This window comes from Rhipicephalus sanguineus, chromosome 5 (genome assembly GCF_013339695.2).
Source record: "Rhipicephalus sanguineus isolate Rsan-2018 chromosome 5, BIME_Rsan_1.4, whole genome shotgun sequence".
In the NCBI taxonomy this organism is placed as follows: domain Eukaryota; kingdom Metazoa; phylum Arthropoda; class Arachnida; order Ixodida; family Ixodidae; genus Rhipicephalus; species Rhipicephalus sanguineus.
The window spans coordinates 30,579,548-30,597,112 of NC_051180.1; the positions used below are offsets into that span (position 1 = coordinate 30,579,548).

Here is a 17,565-nt window from a genome sequence, read left to right on the forward strand (position 1 = left end):
TTACTCACATATAGCTTATTTCTCTATTTCTTAACCTCACTGTTGTTGTAGCAAGTATCGGTTTCGTTGCCTAAGAGGCGACATCCCTGCGGAAGACGAAACAACAAGCTTCCGAATGTCCTCCAGCCATGCTACCAGTGCTGACTCATACGTTTTATTTTGTCATTCTTTCTTTTTTTCCCTATAACGCGCAGAAACGAGTGTCTGTTTTCAGTATAGGTAGGATCTGTGTGCGAGCACTGTAGAGAAACCGCGCTTCGGCGTCTGTAGGCGCCAGAGAAAAGAGACGCAAATCACGGCATCCATGTTTCAAAGCGTGTTCTATTTCACTCCCGTTAACTTCTTTGTCTTCGTTACCGAAAGTCCTTCGATGCGCGTGACATTCCCGCGGGTGGTTCAAACAATTTATAACAAGCACCTCGATGGAACAACGCCTCCTTTGTTTCTTTGTGAGGACGCCAACCGTATTCTGAGATACTTGTTCCCAGCTCTAAACACGCAGCATTGACCTCTGACCTACATGTGCTCTGCAAGTACTCGAAGTGAAGTACTCCAGATGTAGACAGTAAATCCCACCGCTCCATAAAACCTGCGGCTTGAGTTGTGACCTACGTCACTAACACCCAGTTTGTTGTTCGTAGAGAAGGGGCGTTTACGAAACGCTGCGTGCGTCCCGTGCTACATGCTCGCCTAATATTCCCATACCATATACACCAACTTCATTATGACAACAACAGCAGGCAAAGCCGTACAACGACACGACAGGACATACGCGTACTAAAGCGAATGTATATATGTAATGTAATTGGACCTTGTCAACGTTAATACGTTCACTAAGTCCAGATACGTTCATCTGCGTCTTCTGGTTGGCTCAATTGGCTGTCGGCTTATCAATGTCTTAACCCTTGCAAGGATGGCCACCTAAATGTTGTTGCATTTCTCTTGAGTTCTCACTCTTTTAAATGCACTTTCTGCTGGAGATAACCGAGCGCCACGTCTGGTTGTTTAAAATGTTTAACGTGCCAAGCATATGCACTCCGATTCCAGTGTGCATAACGCAGATACCAGAAGGGGAAGTTCTCTGAAAAACTATGCGATAAGAAAGTACAAAAAGTGAGAGTACCAAAGTGGAGTTATAGATGAAATTTGCTATCCAAGCCAACTTCACTTCGTCACCGAAGTTGTTCACAGGGATAACGAGGCTCTCTCTTCCCCGCATTTCGAAAAACTTGGGCAGCTCCAATTACCGTCTGCATTATGTTCCGGGTATACGCGGACTGCTAGAATGGGAGGTGTTTAAAATAATGACCAGCGAAGGCAAGTTAGTCGTGAATGCAGCTTGGATACTGCCACTTACGTTGTTGTCCATTGCCGGTAAGCAATGTAGAGACAGGCTAAAACTCGCTGTAACGTTTTCGTTCTAATATTAAAGTATGCGAACTCGGTAAACTGCCTGATACACGTGCGCGTTAGTCGACCCGTGCAGCTTAAAGAAGTCGCAACGCTACTTTCCTAAACACCGTTTCTATGGAAATAACGAGGAACATCTAAAGGGTACATAGAGATAGGAACGAGGAGGAGAACGATGAAAGAAAGGCAGGGGGTTCACCAGGGCTGAGCCCTGTAGGCTAACCTGCACTGGTCAAGGGGGCAGGGGGAAGGAAAGATAGCGAGGAGGAGAGAATAGGCGCTGTTTTAGACGATGTAACAGTTCCGCGCTTGACATCACAGACGATGCATCGCTCCTATATTCTTAGGAAATCACAGCAGTGCTTTCATTGCCTTTCGGAACTGTCAGGCTCAGTCCCATAGTCCCAAGATTATGTCGACGTTGAGTGCGTTTCCATCCAGGAACTGCGCGAAATCGCCAGTAGGTTTAAACTGCCTGTAAATCTGAGTTCTGAGTACGTCACTATTTATAAAGACTGAGCGGTTCGGCACAGCAATCACGCCGCGCGAGCGACACAGATGTGTCTGAAGATAATGGCACGTCGTTGAAACTCGACGGCTGCACGACAGGTTAGCCCCCCTTGGGAGCGCCAGGTTTCGGGTGTCGACCAAACGATTGCGGGCACAGGTATAAATGCCACGCGCTCTATTGCAAGAGGACGTTCTTCGCAAGAAGGTTAGCAATAAACTTGGTGCTACGTCTTCTTTATTTGTTTTTTTTTTTTCTGAGGAGACACCGAACCGCGTAGCCTCGAATGCGACTATGCATTAGGTATCTTTCGCCCACACCATGTATCAATGCATTCGTATAACCTCGATTGAATCGCTGGGCATCATTAAATGATAGGGATATTCAACATTACGAAATCTTAAGGTCAAATAAGCGGTTGACCTGAAATAATATTTATAGACGAGAATAAAGGAGGCCGTTTAGACATTGCAGTAATATTTAATGCACAAAAGTGTGCAAACTGAACAAGGAGTGGGACGTTGCCAGGGAAGTGTCTGATTTATTAAAATACTATTTGAAGAAAACTCACAGGGTCCCTTATGCATTCGCCTAAGCCGACTCGAAGGCGAAAGCCTTCTCCTTCGTCTTCTTTTTCTTCTCAGTTGATGCGTTGGTCCTCCCCAATCTCCGAAAGCTTTCTGCACCTAACGCTGTTTTGTATAGCCTCCGGGATCGGAGGCACTGCGAGACTCCTGCACCCCACCTGGTTTTGCACTGCCTCCGTGATCGGCCTACCTCTGACCAAGCGACGATCGCATAACGTCACGTCATGTGACGTTTATAGTGACGTCATGATGACGTCAAACATGTTGGCGATCTGTGACGTCATCACGTGATGATTTTTTGCATCACTCGTGCTGACGCCGGTGGTCAGTTTTCACGTTTTATGAAGCATCTAAGGCCTTCGCCTCAATAAACGAAACGCAGCAGGAGGCATGGTTCCTTACGTGCTACCACGCAGAAACTTCAAAATTTGCATTACTTTTCTTTCCCAGTTCCGTGTTGTTTTCAGGTCCTTTCTTATCTCAACGTTATTTTCAAGGAGATGCAGGACATTCGCTCCTACTTTCAGTCATCTACGAGGCTCCGTAAACGCTCCCCGTGCTTACCGCGCCCAAAGAAAGAATGGCCTTGTTATAAGCCATACACAAAGCGAGGTACAAAAGGAAAGGCGTTAAAACGAAGACTATAGTGGCGTCCTGCGTCCCGAAAAAGGTTGAAAACACCGGTTCAATCTGTGCAATCGATACCCGACTTACAAAATGGCAATCTTTTCACTGCGAACCGAGTGCGTCGGCATTTCGCTGTATCTTAATAATTTTTCTAGGAAACAAACAGCACGTTCAGTGCGTCCAATGGGCTTTAACATTTTTGTTAATGTGTTTTGCAATCGATTAATCGAGCGAGATAACGTGCAGAACAACAAAGCTCGCGTCTGCGTTGCTCCTGGTCACGCCGAGAAATATACGACGTCGCCATTGTGGTTAGCGAAAATCGATGCGTCTTTCAAAGCACTTAACACTGGAGGTCGCGCAGAGAGCGGCTAAGATATTCACGATCGACAGCTACACGATTCGTACTCAATCATCTTGAAACTAGGCCTCCTTCTGTGGGAACGCAAAAACAAAACATTAAACAACAGACACGAATGAAGCCAATTAAAATGAACTTAGGTTGAAAAATGAATAAAATTAATACACGCGCGCACGATCGAGCGTGGGCGCACGAGATATCACTCATTAATGATGGCCGTCTTCGAAGAAAGCGTTGTCGATATTAATCTTCATGGCGGTCGCAAGTACATCTTATCCCATGTGCGTCCACTTGCAAGGCGCGCATTTCGCTGCCTTTGTTGCTGGTAACAATAAACTTGAGCATGAAAAAAATAATATAGAAGGAAAGAAGTTAGGAAGCGAAGTATTCTGTACCAAAATTTTCCTTTAAAAAGGGCTAAGGTCACCTGTGTTTCGCAAACATTGTATGAGTATTTTGTCAGACTAAAGGGATGGTTGCTGAAATCAATAATACTCTGTGTGGCGTAAGGCGTCTTTAAACTAACGATACGTTTGATCAAAACAACGATTATGGCAGCCTTTTACAAGCACGCTGACGTACATTCAAAGCACTACCTATTGGAACAAGCCTACCCCCCCCCCTTCCCTACAGCGCGCTGATTGGAAGGATTTTCTGAGAAACAGTACTCACAGCCGTTCTTATGACTTCCGAAAAGAGTTCCCGAAAGAGCTTCGGAAGTCCCCATAATGATGCGAAATACAAAGCTCGCAGAACAAGTACATGAAACGTGCAGAAGAATGTCGCGGGGTTTAGGCTTCTCGGACGTTGCAATGTTAATTGAGCCCTGTTGTTCTAAAGCGCCGGACACGCGTGACAGCATCATTACTGCAGTTGAAGCCCGCTAAAGGTACGAGTCTCGTCGAAAACGAGGTCTCTCCTTTGACTCGTTTTAGTAGGATTTCCTGAAAACACAGAGGCGTAACAAGGGGTCGAAGAAGGTGTTTAACTAAGAGGTGTCTGACTAAAACTTCAGTGCAGGAACGAGGACTTAAAGAAAACAGGCTCTCTTTCTCGTCTACTAAGTTGGAAAAGTCCCGAAGAAGAAGTCGTAACAGTACGCGTAGCATGGTGACAGGGTCAGCTCAGAAGCTGAAAAGATGTTGGAAACGTAGTACTTCTTTCGAAGAAGCGATGGCCGTTAGAGGCATGTGACGGTTTCATATCGTGAAAAACGAAAACGACTAATCTGTTATTTTCTCCAAATAAATTGTTCAAAGGTACCACCAACTCCTCCTTTTCTTCCGTCTATCATAAGGCTTTCTAGAGTGGTCGTGTCGTCTACAAATTGTCACCGATGTCAAGTCGTAAATAAGTAATGATCGCAGAAGAACAACGGTAGTAACCTTTCACCTGTCTGTACTAAGCGTTATCTCGAATAACCAGGATTTTGTTTTTCACCATTCCATTTGCTGTTTTAGCGAAAGCCTTTTGCACAAGAGTACATCACACTTCAGTCCGAGTGAGTGTGCAACAACGCCGACAAATGATAATACTTGCTAATTCCACCAACAGCCGAAATCACGCATTTCGCGGTTAGCGCTGGGTGATTAAACTTCCAAGTATATGCGTGAGCGACCGGTAATCACGCTGAAAACCGTACGAATAACTGCAGCATATATGATCGTATTCTTATGGCCGAAAGAACTGAAACTAGCGTTCAAGCAAATGCGTTTAAAAAGATTATTCACAGCGGATGCGTTGCACATCACCTATCGCCATATATATACTACGCTGTCGTATTTCTCTCAAGGGCTATAGGCGCAACCAGGGGTCGAGTTGGAGCCCGGAAGGTTCAACCCTCTCTCCTGAATAGCTTCGGTTTGTTAGAGCATGTATAGACGCACACATACAAACACCCACACCAAAAACACGAAAACTGCTTGTATAGTTGCACAGGCTTGAACGGCGTTCACATTGAATTTTCGCTTGTTTGCTGAGCGCCTGCAGTGTTGATAGCTGATGTCTTTTAAGAGAGTTTGCCAATAAGTAATACATTTAATAAACCTACGCGATTCGTAAATGCATATGTGGAAGGTAAATTTCATTTGCATTGCTTTGAGGAAGCAATATTGGCAAGAAATGTGAAGTTTTCAGTGCTGTCTGAAGTGGGAATTTTATTCGTGAATGATGTAAAATATATTTTACTTTACTTTGCTATGTGCAAGCTGTTAGCGGCATGAATGAATAAACTGCGGAAGAACAATCGACCTATAAGAAATAGCAGAGACTGCTACAAATGGGCTGTTGTAGTAAGAAGGTGTTATTAGCAAGCGAAAACGAAACCGAAGAAGACGACGGAGTGCGCGCGAGAGAGGCCAACGTGAAGCGCGTGAGCTTCAGAACGGCGACGGGCAGAGCGTGCGCGACCAGCGATCGAGCAAGAAGCAGCTCGTTCGATCCGCGAGCTGGGGGCCATCAGACCAGCCGGGACGAGTCTGGCGTTTCCTGTGGCGAACGGGTGTCCCAGGTGAGGCCTTGCGGCGTGTTCCTGCGGTGGACGTGCGAGCGGGCCAGGCCAAGCTACTGATGGTGTGCCAGATGATGTGTCCGAGACAAAGCAGCTACCGAGTCGGCCCATGGTGCTGAGGCTGCTGGGGTCCGGCACTACCGACTTCTGAGGGCGTGGTCCTGGCGCCACGTATTCCGGCCGGCACTACCGAATGCTGAGTGGACTCGGTGCTACTCCGGGTGCATAGTGGTCCGGTGCGGGCCTGAGCGAGCAGCTCGGGATCTGGGTCTGCCACGTCGACGGCTCGTCGTGCCTCTCCTGCTGCGAGCGTGCGTCAGCTACGCGGTCTTCGGTACCGTGAGTGGCGTCTACGGAACCATAGACTCCGTATTAGGCAGAACGCGCGGATACTCGCGTAGACGTATAGGACTGCTAGGACTGGGGCTTTAGGGAAGAGTACTTGTGTACATTAGTGTCCATCAAGTGTATGTGTATGTATTTGTCTTTTGATGAGTGTTGTGTATAAATGTTTTCTTGTCCCTGACTCTGTCTGTGTCTGAGGGCCCACGAACCCATCATCACAGCTGTCTAAGCAGGTGCTAACTTGAATCCTGTCTTTAAATTGAATTTTTATGCAAGTTTGTTTAGTTGCCTTAACATACGTGCATAGTTATTTGTTCTTTACATGAAAAAAGAATGTAAGCTTCAATTCACGCATTAGTAAAACCATTCAGTAGTGGTAGAAATGATGATGCTTTCGCGCAAAAAAAAAGCAAATGTTAAACGTTAGCCGTGCCCTAGCCTTCAGCGGCTGATCAAGGTGGTGGTGTAACCGTGGGGAGCTGTATCTTCATTCATGACGTCACACAGACATGGCTTTTCTGCCACTTTCCCTTTTCTTATCATACTCATCTTAATTCCAAACATTACGGATGGGGTAACCAGAAATTAGAATTGCAAAAGACAGGCGCCCTGCAGGGCACACCCCAACAGTAAAGTATCCATGTGCATGTGACTTCCACAACAAAAAACCAAGCGGTACAATGGAACGTGGACGTCCTGCAATATAATAATCGCACCCGGAAGGCTTCCTAAAGCGTCGAACGCTGAAACGTCAATCAAAACAACTTAGCCCGCGTTTTTTGTACAATAGGAACATTGTTATTGTTATACTAAAACATCTAAATCCGACAGTACGGATTACCACTGAACCTATAGCTCATCTTTGCTAACGTGTGCGGCCTATGTTACACGCACCTAAATGACAAGTAACCGCTCCAGAAAGCAAATTACTTGTTTTCTCGTAGCTTACGCATTAACGCAGACCCTGTATTAATATGGGTATGTGCTATCCTTACAGGAATAGTTAAGGCAAGGACAAAAAGACAAAACCACCAGCACAACAGTAGTGGTTTGTCCGTTAAACTCTGCAAAATGCAATCTTTTCATCAAATCAAAGAGTTCCTTCTGTTCACGTCGCGGGTTAGCGAATCTGAGGTATGTAGGCGCAACTCTTGAAACTGCGGCTGGTAGAGAAATTGGATTCGCAGGGACGTATCAATCAGCTCGGTCAACATGTCGTACTCTCCGTATGCCCACTATTGTCGAGTTTTAGGATATAAAAAAAAATACTCCGTAGCGAACAAACTTTTTCGAGAGAGTTGACAGCTCTTTTTTCTTTCCCTTTGCTCTCCTCTTTTTTGTCATGGAACGCCAGCTTTCGTGTATTTTTTTACACAATAAATATAGTATCAAGAACGGCGCCTGCATGCGTAGGGTTCGGCTGCGTTAATATGATAACAAATGCGATAATAATGTAATAAAATATGATAGACAACAGAATGTAAAGAGAACACGGCACTATAAACAAAAGCTCTTTGCTTTGAAAAGCTGAACACTAAGAAATGTAGAGATTACCGCTAAAGCAAAAGCAAAGAGTAGACCACTCTTAGGGGCACTCAATGAACACTATAGACGGCTAAAATTTCATTGCATCAACTTGACTCACAGATGGCATTGGTGGAGCCTTCAAATAAAGTTATTTCACTGTGAGCTGCAATCACAGCCGCAATTTTACTGTAAGTCATCACAAAAGCTACTTAACGCAGAAAATAGAGCACTTCCTTTCAGCTGCCCAGCTGTGCGAATGAATACAATGCGCCGGCGTAATCTTTTTCCTAGCTTTGCATTCATGCCAGGGTGGAATAAAGTGCACACCGGTTCCGTCCTGTTTTTGTTCCGTTCTGCTTGACGTCAAATTTGCGTCAACGCCATCGCGAGAACGGGCAGGAACTAGCAGAATTTTCTGAAGAGCCCAAAAAGACTCCCTTCCTGTTTTCCGGGAATCTTATTTTCTTTCTCGGAAAAGGAATAACTTTGCCTGCTCTGTCGCAATTTATAATCTACCAGCTGGCATGACTCGATAAAAAAATTTATAGGGTTTAGAAGCTCTCGGAACTAAAGCGGGGTTTGCGGGCCTCACATGTTACCCTATTTGGTTCTGCTCCCCATTGCTTATTGTCGGCCGGCTTGCAACGATCGCGGCAGCTTGCAGCAAGGCGTTCAGAAAGACTTACCTTCAGCCAAAAAAGAGCGCGATAAGGCGGCTGGACGGCGTTATAACATCCCTCATAATATTAGTTATACGCAAGTGAAGTCATTTCTACCAACAGCTAGGAGCAACCCCTGCCGAAATGATCGGCAGGCGACCATCTTCTATTCCGCTTGAAATGGGGCACTGCCGGGCTCTTCCTTGAAAGTGTAGGTTGTGCTCGCATACAAACGGGTTCTTTAGTGTAAAAATAAAGCAGCTGTCATGTTTATACACGTCATCTTTACGTCGTGAGTTCTCACGATTTTGTGACAGGCGGGCAGTTTTAGTGTAGACCAATGACTTGTGGCCAATGGCGAAGGGCTAACGGCGAGTGAGATGCAATACAAAAACACCAGGCCTGCGCGGAAAGCGCAGCACAGTCACAGCGAAAGCTGGAAGAGCGTCATTTCTAGACCTCGTTATAAATTCCGTTGGGGCTACTAGTAAAAGTACATTAGCAACGTACCCACTACACCATAAATCATAATTTTTGTGAAGGTGGGGAGCACCTACCACGACATTACTCGTCACTCTGCGGAGAAGCTAGGTACCATCTGTAGGGCATTATGTGCGCTTTGTTGATGCGACGGTTGATAACGATGAAGAATTATGGCTGAGCCCTTTGTAATGGGTTGGAAGCTTTAAACGACACACTAGTTACGTAATTCGCATTGTGTGACGCTCGGTCGTTATTTAACTCTCCCACCACGCTTTACAAGATACGTTAACATGAGGAAGAGATAGAAAGAGGGAATTAACTTTATGGAGACCACGACAAAATGGATCATGGGAGCCTTATGGGCTTCCTTGGCAACCAATATAAGTGCACTTGCGAGGAACCCACTACTCTATAAATCATCATAATTTTTGTGAAGTAAGGAAGCAGCCACTATGCAATTTTTCGTCAATCGTCGGAGAACCATGGTACCCGTTAAACACCTGTAAGGCATCATGTGCACTTTGTTGATGATATAGCTGAAGACGACGAAGAATTATGGCAGAGCCCTTTGTAATGGATTGGAAGCATTCAACAACCCAGTCGTTGCGCTATTCGCACTGTGTGACGCCTGGTTACAGAATTCGCGTTGTGTGACGCCTGGTTGTTATTTTACTCCTCTACCACGCCACATTACATATGTTAACGTGGCTCCTTCCCGACATGAAGCCTGCATAGGATCTTTTTGCAACGCAGTTTCAAGCACCGGCATGGCTCTCCCCCCGTGGGGACACGAACACTGCAAGAACACGATGAAATTTTTGGATGTTAATTCTCGAAACAGTGACAGGACCCTTTTCTGCGCACTTTGTGCCAGCTTCGCCTGTGCAAACGGTTGCCGTACATTATTGCATCTGCGAAATATTTGCCTGGAAACTTGCATGGATGTCTAAAAGAAGTAGTTTTAGCTAGTAATTTTTTGTCCGCTCTCTTGTCGCTCGATTATCTTTCCACTGTGGCACGTAAGAAATTGTACAAAGACCTTTGTGACGTTGTAATACCTGTACCGCTGTATGGAACCATTCACCCTGGGGGACGATGGAGAAATGTACTAAAAAGGGTCAAAAGAATGATGGTAACTGCAGGAATGAAAACATTCTTCTTTCAACTACATTCAGGTACACTTCCTGTCAAACCTTGGCTTGAGGAAAAGGGCATGTTTGTTCCATGGGGAATCGATTGTTTATTATGCAGAAAATAAGAAACGATAGACCATATGTTCCTCGACCGCTGGGACGCCGTGTTTTTATGGGATGTACTGCAGCGTACCATCAAAAAGAATTCCCCTTAGACCCCCCTAGAATTCGGTATCTCTCTGTTGAAAGTCATTACGGGACACCGTTTGATCTAATAATGTTGATTACACTCCACAGCATATGGAAGTGCAGGATGGCCATACGGCACGCTGACGTGCACGCCGGTCCGGCGCGTCAATACTTCAAAGAAAGCGTAACCCGTTTTGTTGAAGAATAAGAACTTCTTGAAGATGTTCCCTATTGGTTAGATCGTGTAGAGCTTCTTTTACAAATGAAGGAGGCTTAGAGTGTCCTCATTAGTCCCAGTATGGCTCTTCCCTATTTTTCCAGTCGATCCCTCTCCCTTTTTACGCAACCAGTGTTTGTATTGTATAGCGTCTCCTCTTGTGTTTGTTTGTTACATGTAAAAAGCAGGCAATAAAGAAAAAAACTGGCATGGCTCTGAGGTAGAATACTGGGCTCCCACGCAGAGGGCTCAGGTTCGAACCTCGTTCCATCCTGGATATTCTTTATCTCGTTTTTGTTTTCATATTTCGCGCGATAGTGGTTACGGGCACCGGTGGTGGCGGCGGACAACTACGGCGCCAAAAACGGCCCTTGTTGTGATCTCATAAGAGCTTTTGCTGTAGAAAACAGAAGTTAGGCACATAGAACCGAAACTTGGGCCTATAGTTGCAATTTCGCTAGAATCAATATAAGCTCGATAGTAAAACTGTCAACAATGGGTAAAAATTATTCCTTATTTTTTTACAGCGAGAGCTGTTATCAGATCACAACGGCAGCGGGGTAGTTGCCGCCGCCGCCGCCGCTGGTGTCCGTAACCGCTATCGCGAGAAATAAGGAAATAAAATTCACAGCATATCCACGGGTGAATGATGAAGATCTTCGGCGAAGCTCCTGAAGCAATCATGGTTACACCGTGGAATCTTCAGTGGTTTCTCCCAGCAGTAATCAAAGCGATAGCCCAGTACATCATCAAAGACGTGACAAACACTGTATATATGTATACAAGAAATTTTATTAATCGCAAGTGGTAGCTAGACGCGGCTTCCGTTCCCCCTTCATTATAACGGCTTTATGGTCGGTGAAGTGATGGATCGGTGATGGATCGTAGTGGGATGTTTGCAAAGACGAAGTAGTGGGCAGTTTGCAAAGGATCAGTGATGGGTCGTAGTATACTGCCGGTAACGCCTTACGCCGGACGCGTGACAAGGTTAGACTAAGAGGAGCTTCGCCCCTAAAAATTCACCGACGATCACGATACTGCCTAATACGAATTCTGAGCGCAGCTTCGTGTTGGGGCAAGGCCAACTTTGTTTGAAGTTTTGAAGCCATAAATCATAATTTTTGTGAAGTAGGACAGCACCCACTACGCCATCATTCGTCTTTCTGCGGATAAGCGAGGTAACCGCTACCCATCTGTATGGTACTATGTGCACTATACTGATGCTGCATGTGGCTGATGAAGATGAAGAATTATGGCTGAGCACTTTGCAGTTGGTGCGAAGCAATGAACCACACACTCGTTGCGCAATTAACATTGTGGGATGACTGGTTGTTATTTTACTCTTCCGCCACGCTATATTACATAGGTTAACGCGATTCCTTGCCCGACATGACGCATGTATAGGGTCTTTTTGCAGATGAGTTCCAAGCACCAGTGTGGCTCTGTGGTAGAATACTCGACTGCCACGTAGAGGGCCCGGGTTCCAATCCCTTGCGATCATGGTGTTCTTTTCTGTTTTATTTTTCATGACTATCGGTTACGCCAACGATTGTGACGGCAAAGGCTACGCCGCTCAACGCAGGAACGGGCGACTATGAGCTGCGCTCTAAAAATAAATGAGAAAAAATATCTAGCAACGGATGGGATTTAAATCCGGGCCCTCTGCGCGGCACTCTAGTATTCTACCACAGAGCCACGCTGGTGCTTGAAACTCCATCACAAAAACAGCCTATACAGGTGTCATGTCGGGCAAGGAAACGTGTTAATATATGTAATGTAGCGTCGTAGAAGAGTAAAGTAACAACCAGGCGTCACACAATGCGAATTGCGCAACGAGTGGGTCGTTGAATGCGTCCAACTCATTATAAAAGACTCATCCATAATTCTTGATCGTCATCAGCCACAGCACAAAGGGCCTGTTAATATCTTACAGATGTGTAGCGAGTGCCTCGCTCATCCGCTGAAAGACGAACAATGGCGTAGTGGGTGCTTCCTAACTTTACAAAAATTATGATTTATGGCGTAGTGGGTACCTTGCAAGTGTGCTTGTATTAGTAGCTCCAAGAGAGTTTACAACGGGCTCTAGAAATGCCGCTCACCCAGATTTCGGTGCGACTGTGCTGTGCTTTCCGCGCAGGCCTGGCGTTTTTTTTCATCCTCTAGAAAAAAGGTATCAGTTCACAGTGAAATATCATAGCTTAAAGTAACAGAAGGGACAAGTGACAGCAAGAACCTGGATGTAAACCGAAAGCTGTAGTAGGCATTCACAGTCAGTAAGCAACAAGAAAAAAAAAGATCAATTATTTCGAGATGACAAAGAGAACAAAAGGGAGAAGGCTTAACATATTAGAGGGAACTAAGAAACTCAATAAGTGAAGGGACATAGAGATAGTGCTGAAATATATATATTCCCTGATTTTCAAATGAGCGATCTCCAAGCGTAACTCACTGCTCATGGCGAATCGAAATGCAATCATATCGTTTCTGCCGTTGGGAGAAAGAAATCTCCGAAGGAAATGGCAGTACTGAAATTCTTCAATTTTCCGGTAGCGCGATCATGGATTTTGCGATTGCATTTGTCGAACAGGTACGCACGTGCTGCACAACTAGACCTTAAGCCTCGGCTTCCAAAGAGAATGTGTTTCTTTTTTCTGCAGTAATAACCGAGGATTCCGTGTCTTGTTCACAACCATTCAAGACCTCCGATCCCTTGTAATGATAAAGAAGCCAACCCGACATATTTGACCGCTCAAATATTTATCTAGTATTTCAGTTGTCTGACATGCTTTTTTTATTTGTTGCGGAACGTTAGAAGTTTCCCCGTTAAGTTTATGAACCCATATAAGATTTTTTTTAAATATCACAGGAATGCGAGAAAAATGTTGCCTCTAATAAAACCTGCCTAAAGACATGTTATGTCCGTCGAAGTGCTGGGTGAAAGGTATTATCTAAACAGCGATAAGACCAAGCACGCCAATGGTATATGTACCTGTGTATCTAAGCAAACCTGAATTGACAACAAAATTTTATTAAAGCCTGTCCTTTTGAGAATTGTGAGGAGCGCTTTCCGTACACATAGTGTGCAATCAGTGTTTTGTCACGAGGCAAGAACATGTCGCTGTTTTAGGCTGTGGCCGGTTTACAAATGCAAAACAGTCTTCGAATATTGTTTGTCCGACGAGTAGCGAATGCAATCAGAGGAGACGTGCTGCCTCAAGAACACTGCGCTCTGAATGTATCGGCGAAGACAGTACAACAAGAAAACCTCGTAAAAGTGAGCGTGATCATAATTATGAGAAACAGAGAGGTGTGAAAGCAAGATTCGTGCACAAGCGTACACGCGACGTTGGCGAGAAAATGAGCCCGAGCTCAATCTATGCAAACCATTACAGCATAGGAAAAGAAAGACGTATAATACTGTTCCCGCAAATCAACGTAATCACAGCCATGAAACTACCTTCTAGTCAATTGGGAGCTGATTTACATTGCATGATACAACATCAAAGCCCACACAAAATCTGCAGAAGCAAATGATGCAAGCTAAACATGATCAGACGACCCCAAAGATTGAATGGCACCTGTCGTTCTAAAGCTCTGCTTTGGCGGTGTCTACGATAAAGGTTTAATTAAACGTGAACGTGCAGTCATACCTATTAAAGTGAATAACAACAAAGCCAATCATTTCACTTTTTCTTTCTTTTCCTCCACCCGTTGCATAAAAATACTCTGTCGTCCCCATAAAACCCGATGCACCAAAACAATATTGCTGCTGCAGACGACCCCTCTACTGTGCTGCGAGTTCATGCTTCTCAATCTCGTGCCACGACGCATCGACTAGTGCAAAAACATTGCTTCGAGACGCTGTAGTTCAGAAGCGAGCCGTCAATCAGCGGCACTCACCTGGGCCGGTTGACATGCGAGTAGTACTTGTCGAGATGCTCGAGCAGGCGTAGCGCTTCCACCACGTTGCCGCCAACTTCCTCGGGGTCCGCACGAGCGAGCACGGCCGTCATCTGCAGGACCAGCAGAGCGACCAGCAATGCCAGAGACATGGTGACCACTATGCGGCTCTTGCCTGCAGCTCCCATCAGTGCAGCGGTAGCAGCAGCAGAGGACAGGAAGAAGCAACTCTCTCTCTCTCTCTTTCTCGGGCTTCTCCCCCTTTGTTTATCTACTTTTTTTTCGCTAGATAACCAATATATTTTGCGTTGTCTTTTCGACGCCTATATGCTTGATGAGACTCTTTTTTTTATCGATCACTTATTTTTTATACGACTTTTCGAAGTTTTGTTCGGCTGCTGCAGCTACTTCTCGGAGGATCCGCACCAACCCACCCCGCGATCGCGCGATCTCGCTGCGCGTCTCGGCGCTCGGTAGGTTCACGTATGTGCAACGTGCGCGCAAGCTTCTTACTTTGGCCACGGGAAAGCGCTTCCCACAAACACCCGTTTTTATAAGGCGCGCGCGCCCGCGTACTCCCGGCCACGTGATCGAAGGATCGAGTCGGGGAACCAATAGGAACGGCGCCGCCCACGAAGGAAATAAATAAAAAAAAAGGAGCACGATCATCAACGAAGGAGGGAAATCGGAAGGAGAAGCGTGGACGTACGCAAGCAGGAAAGAAAAAAGGAGGACGGGCCACGCGGCGTGCGCATACGCCGGGATGTTCGAACGCGCACCGCGCGCGCTCGGGAAAGCGGGATTTCCCGCGGAAGGTACGCGTTGCGGCGGGTTCGGTCACCACCGGACCCCGCGGCGCGGCGCCGGCGTCGCTTTTGACGCGCGGGGGTGATGAGGGAGAGGGCGAAGTCGACGCAGACAAATAGCATCGCCGCAGGTCCAATCGCGTCTCCACGAATGCAACAGATAGCTCGCGCCGCTTCCAGCAACTGCAGAAACCAATATCCATCCCTTCGGTCGTTCTTAACGCGCTTGCCAAGTTATACTCCTATACCATGCTCCTTTCGTTTCCTTTTTCGCCCCGCATGTTTCCTTTTTGTGCGTGCGCCTAATATTGCTGGGCTCAGCCAAATGGAGACGCGGCTGTCAGCGCCTCCCGTGCGGCCAGCGATGCCTGTCAAACAGCGCTCAACTTTTCTCTTCTCCTCTTCCTCTTTTCCGCTGCCTTTTTTTTTTTCCGCGGAGTGGCAAGCCGACTTGGCGAGCACACGACAATACGTCCGAGAAACCGTACTCGGAACATTGTTTCCTTTTCTGCGTGCACACACTCTATAGATTATTATTATTATTATTATTATTATTATTATTATTATTATTATTATTATTATTATTATTATTATTATTATTATTATTATTGTTGTTGTTGTTGTTGTTGTTGTTGTTGTTGTTTTAGTGCGTAGGAAAATGGTATGCCATGTGTGATTCCCGCTACTCCTCCCTTAGACACAGAGTACGTAGGAAAGCGCTCTAAAGTACATCAAGAAACGAGACGAAATAGTAAAAGTTGCGACACGCTGGCGCGTGATTAACACTGACAACAGGTTAGCACATTGTACGTAACCAGGCAGAGTATTGGCACTGCAAGTTCTTAACTAGTACAATACTCAACTTGTAGCAGTGTTGTCAACATTAGTATGTTGGTCGCACCAGAACACACAGCATGGTAAAGATAAACAAACAGACATTAAAAAACAGCATATGAGTGCCTACTCTCAACATATTTCGCACGAAGCAAGTTATATTGCTGTAGTAGTTATGCTCTATTCTGTAAGCTTACGAGGATTTTTTAAGTCCGTTCAGGCCATGCAATTGTGTCCCTTCATAACTTACCTCGATAACACTTTTTAAATGCTTAATCAATTCTATGCCGGCACAACAAGAAAACTGTCTGTCCGTCTGTCTGTCACATAAGATGGACGCCGCTAAAATGAATAAATGTATAAAATAAAACAAGTTTTCACGGTGGTGCTTGAGTTTCAAGCCGGGCCGTCAGGCTCCAAAGGCACTTGTCCTAACCACCACGCTACGCATCCTTTCTTTTTTATTGCCTAATTTTAAATTTCACGTAACAGGCACATATAACCAAAAAAACACAGAAAATACAAAGACATAATAATGTTGATGTTATCTAAAAACTTCAACCTTTCTGGGCTGGCCTGTCACAGGTTTAAAAACGCTTCAATGAAATCAGTTCATCTCACATAGGTATCGATATTAGTGGTTCGTCCTGAATTTGATAGGTTTCTCTAATATATACTGCATATTCTATTAAATATTCTCTAGCGGAGCGAGCTTCTAGGTCAGCGATTTGAACCTCCACTCTCGTTTTTCATATGCCGTGCATGCATACCAGCATAACCATGTCATATGGGAAGCCTGTTGTGTCTGTAGGAAGGAAGTGAATACCTTAGGGAGTGACCGGTAAATCATTCTTTAGAGTATGTTGAAGAATGTCCCATAATAATACTGCATCCCAGCAATTCACTAATGTGGTCTATCGTTTCCAGTTTGTTGCACATTATGCAGTTTATACTCCAGGGTACGATGAGCCCTAGCTTTTTAGTTGAGCCATGGCTTGACAGGAAGCGTGTGGCTATGAAGTTGATAGAAGAATAGCTTTGTTGACGCTCTTACTAACATCTTCTTTACCCTCTTTAGGACGTCTGTATTGGAGCCGATTTCATAGACCGCGTGATACAGTGTTTCCCGTAACATAAACTCTACAAGATTCTCATATAATTTTTGCTTGTACCTCCACCCAAATATTCTAATGAAAAATAGTGCATTAAGGATATCGAAAGAAGAAACAACTTCCCGGAGGAAACCACGAGCACTTGGTCGAGTTCGTGGTTTTGGTTTACACTAAAAGAGGAGAAAGAATAGCACAATATTGTTTGTATGATTTTTCTCAAAAAATCGTTGCTTCGATCTCTCACAAATACAAATCTGTTTTAGGTCACTTATTCCCATACTTCATTTCATACATTAGGTGCAACGCTGCGGAAGCTATGCAGTAAGTTCGGCCAGCATGATGTGTGCGTATACGCGCG

At 45.3% G+C, this 17,565-nt stretch overlaps 2 protein-coding genes across 2 annotated transcripts in view; one reads left to right on the forward strand and one right to left on the reverse strand.

Annotated features, from left to right (window-relative positions):
• LOC119393421 (neuropeptide F-like) overlaps positions 1-15,044 on the reverse strand; it is a 67,709-nt gene extending 52,665 nt beyond the window's left edge. The window contains exon 1 of the mRNA XM_037660427.2: positions 14,456-15,044. Within this exon, the coding sequence (XP_037516355.1) occupies positions 14,456-14,643 (188 nt within the window). The 5' untranslated portion in view covers positions 14,644-15,044. The remainder of the gene's footprint in view (positions 1-14,455) is intronic.
• The window catches only part of LOC119393420 (galactosylgalactosylxylosylprotein 3-beta-glucuronosyltransferase S-like), a 106,165-nt gene that overhangs the window by 28,549 nt on the left and 60,051 nt on the right, over positions 1-17,565 (forward strand). The window lies entirely within an intron of this gene.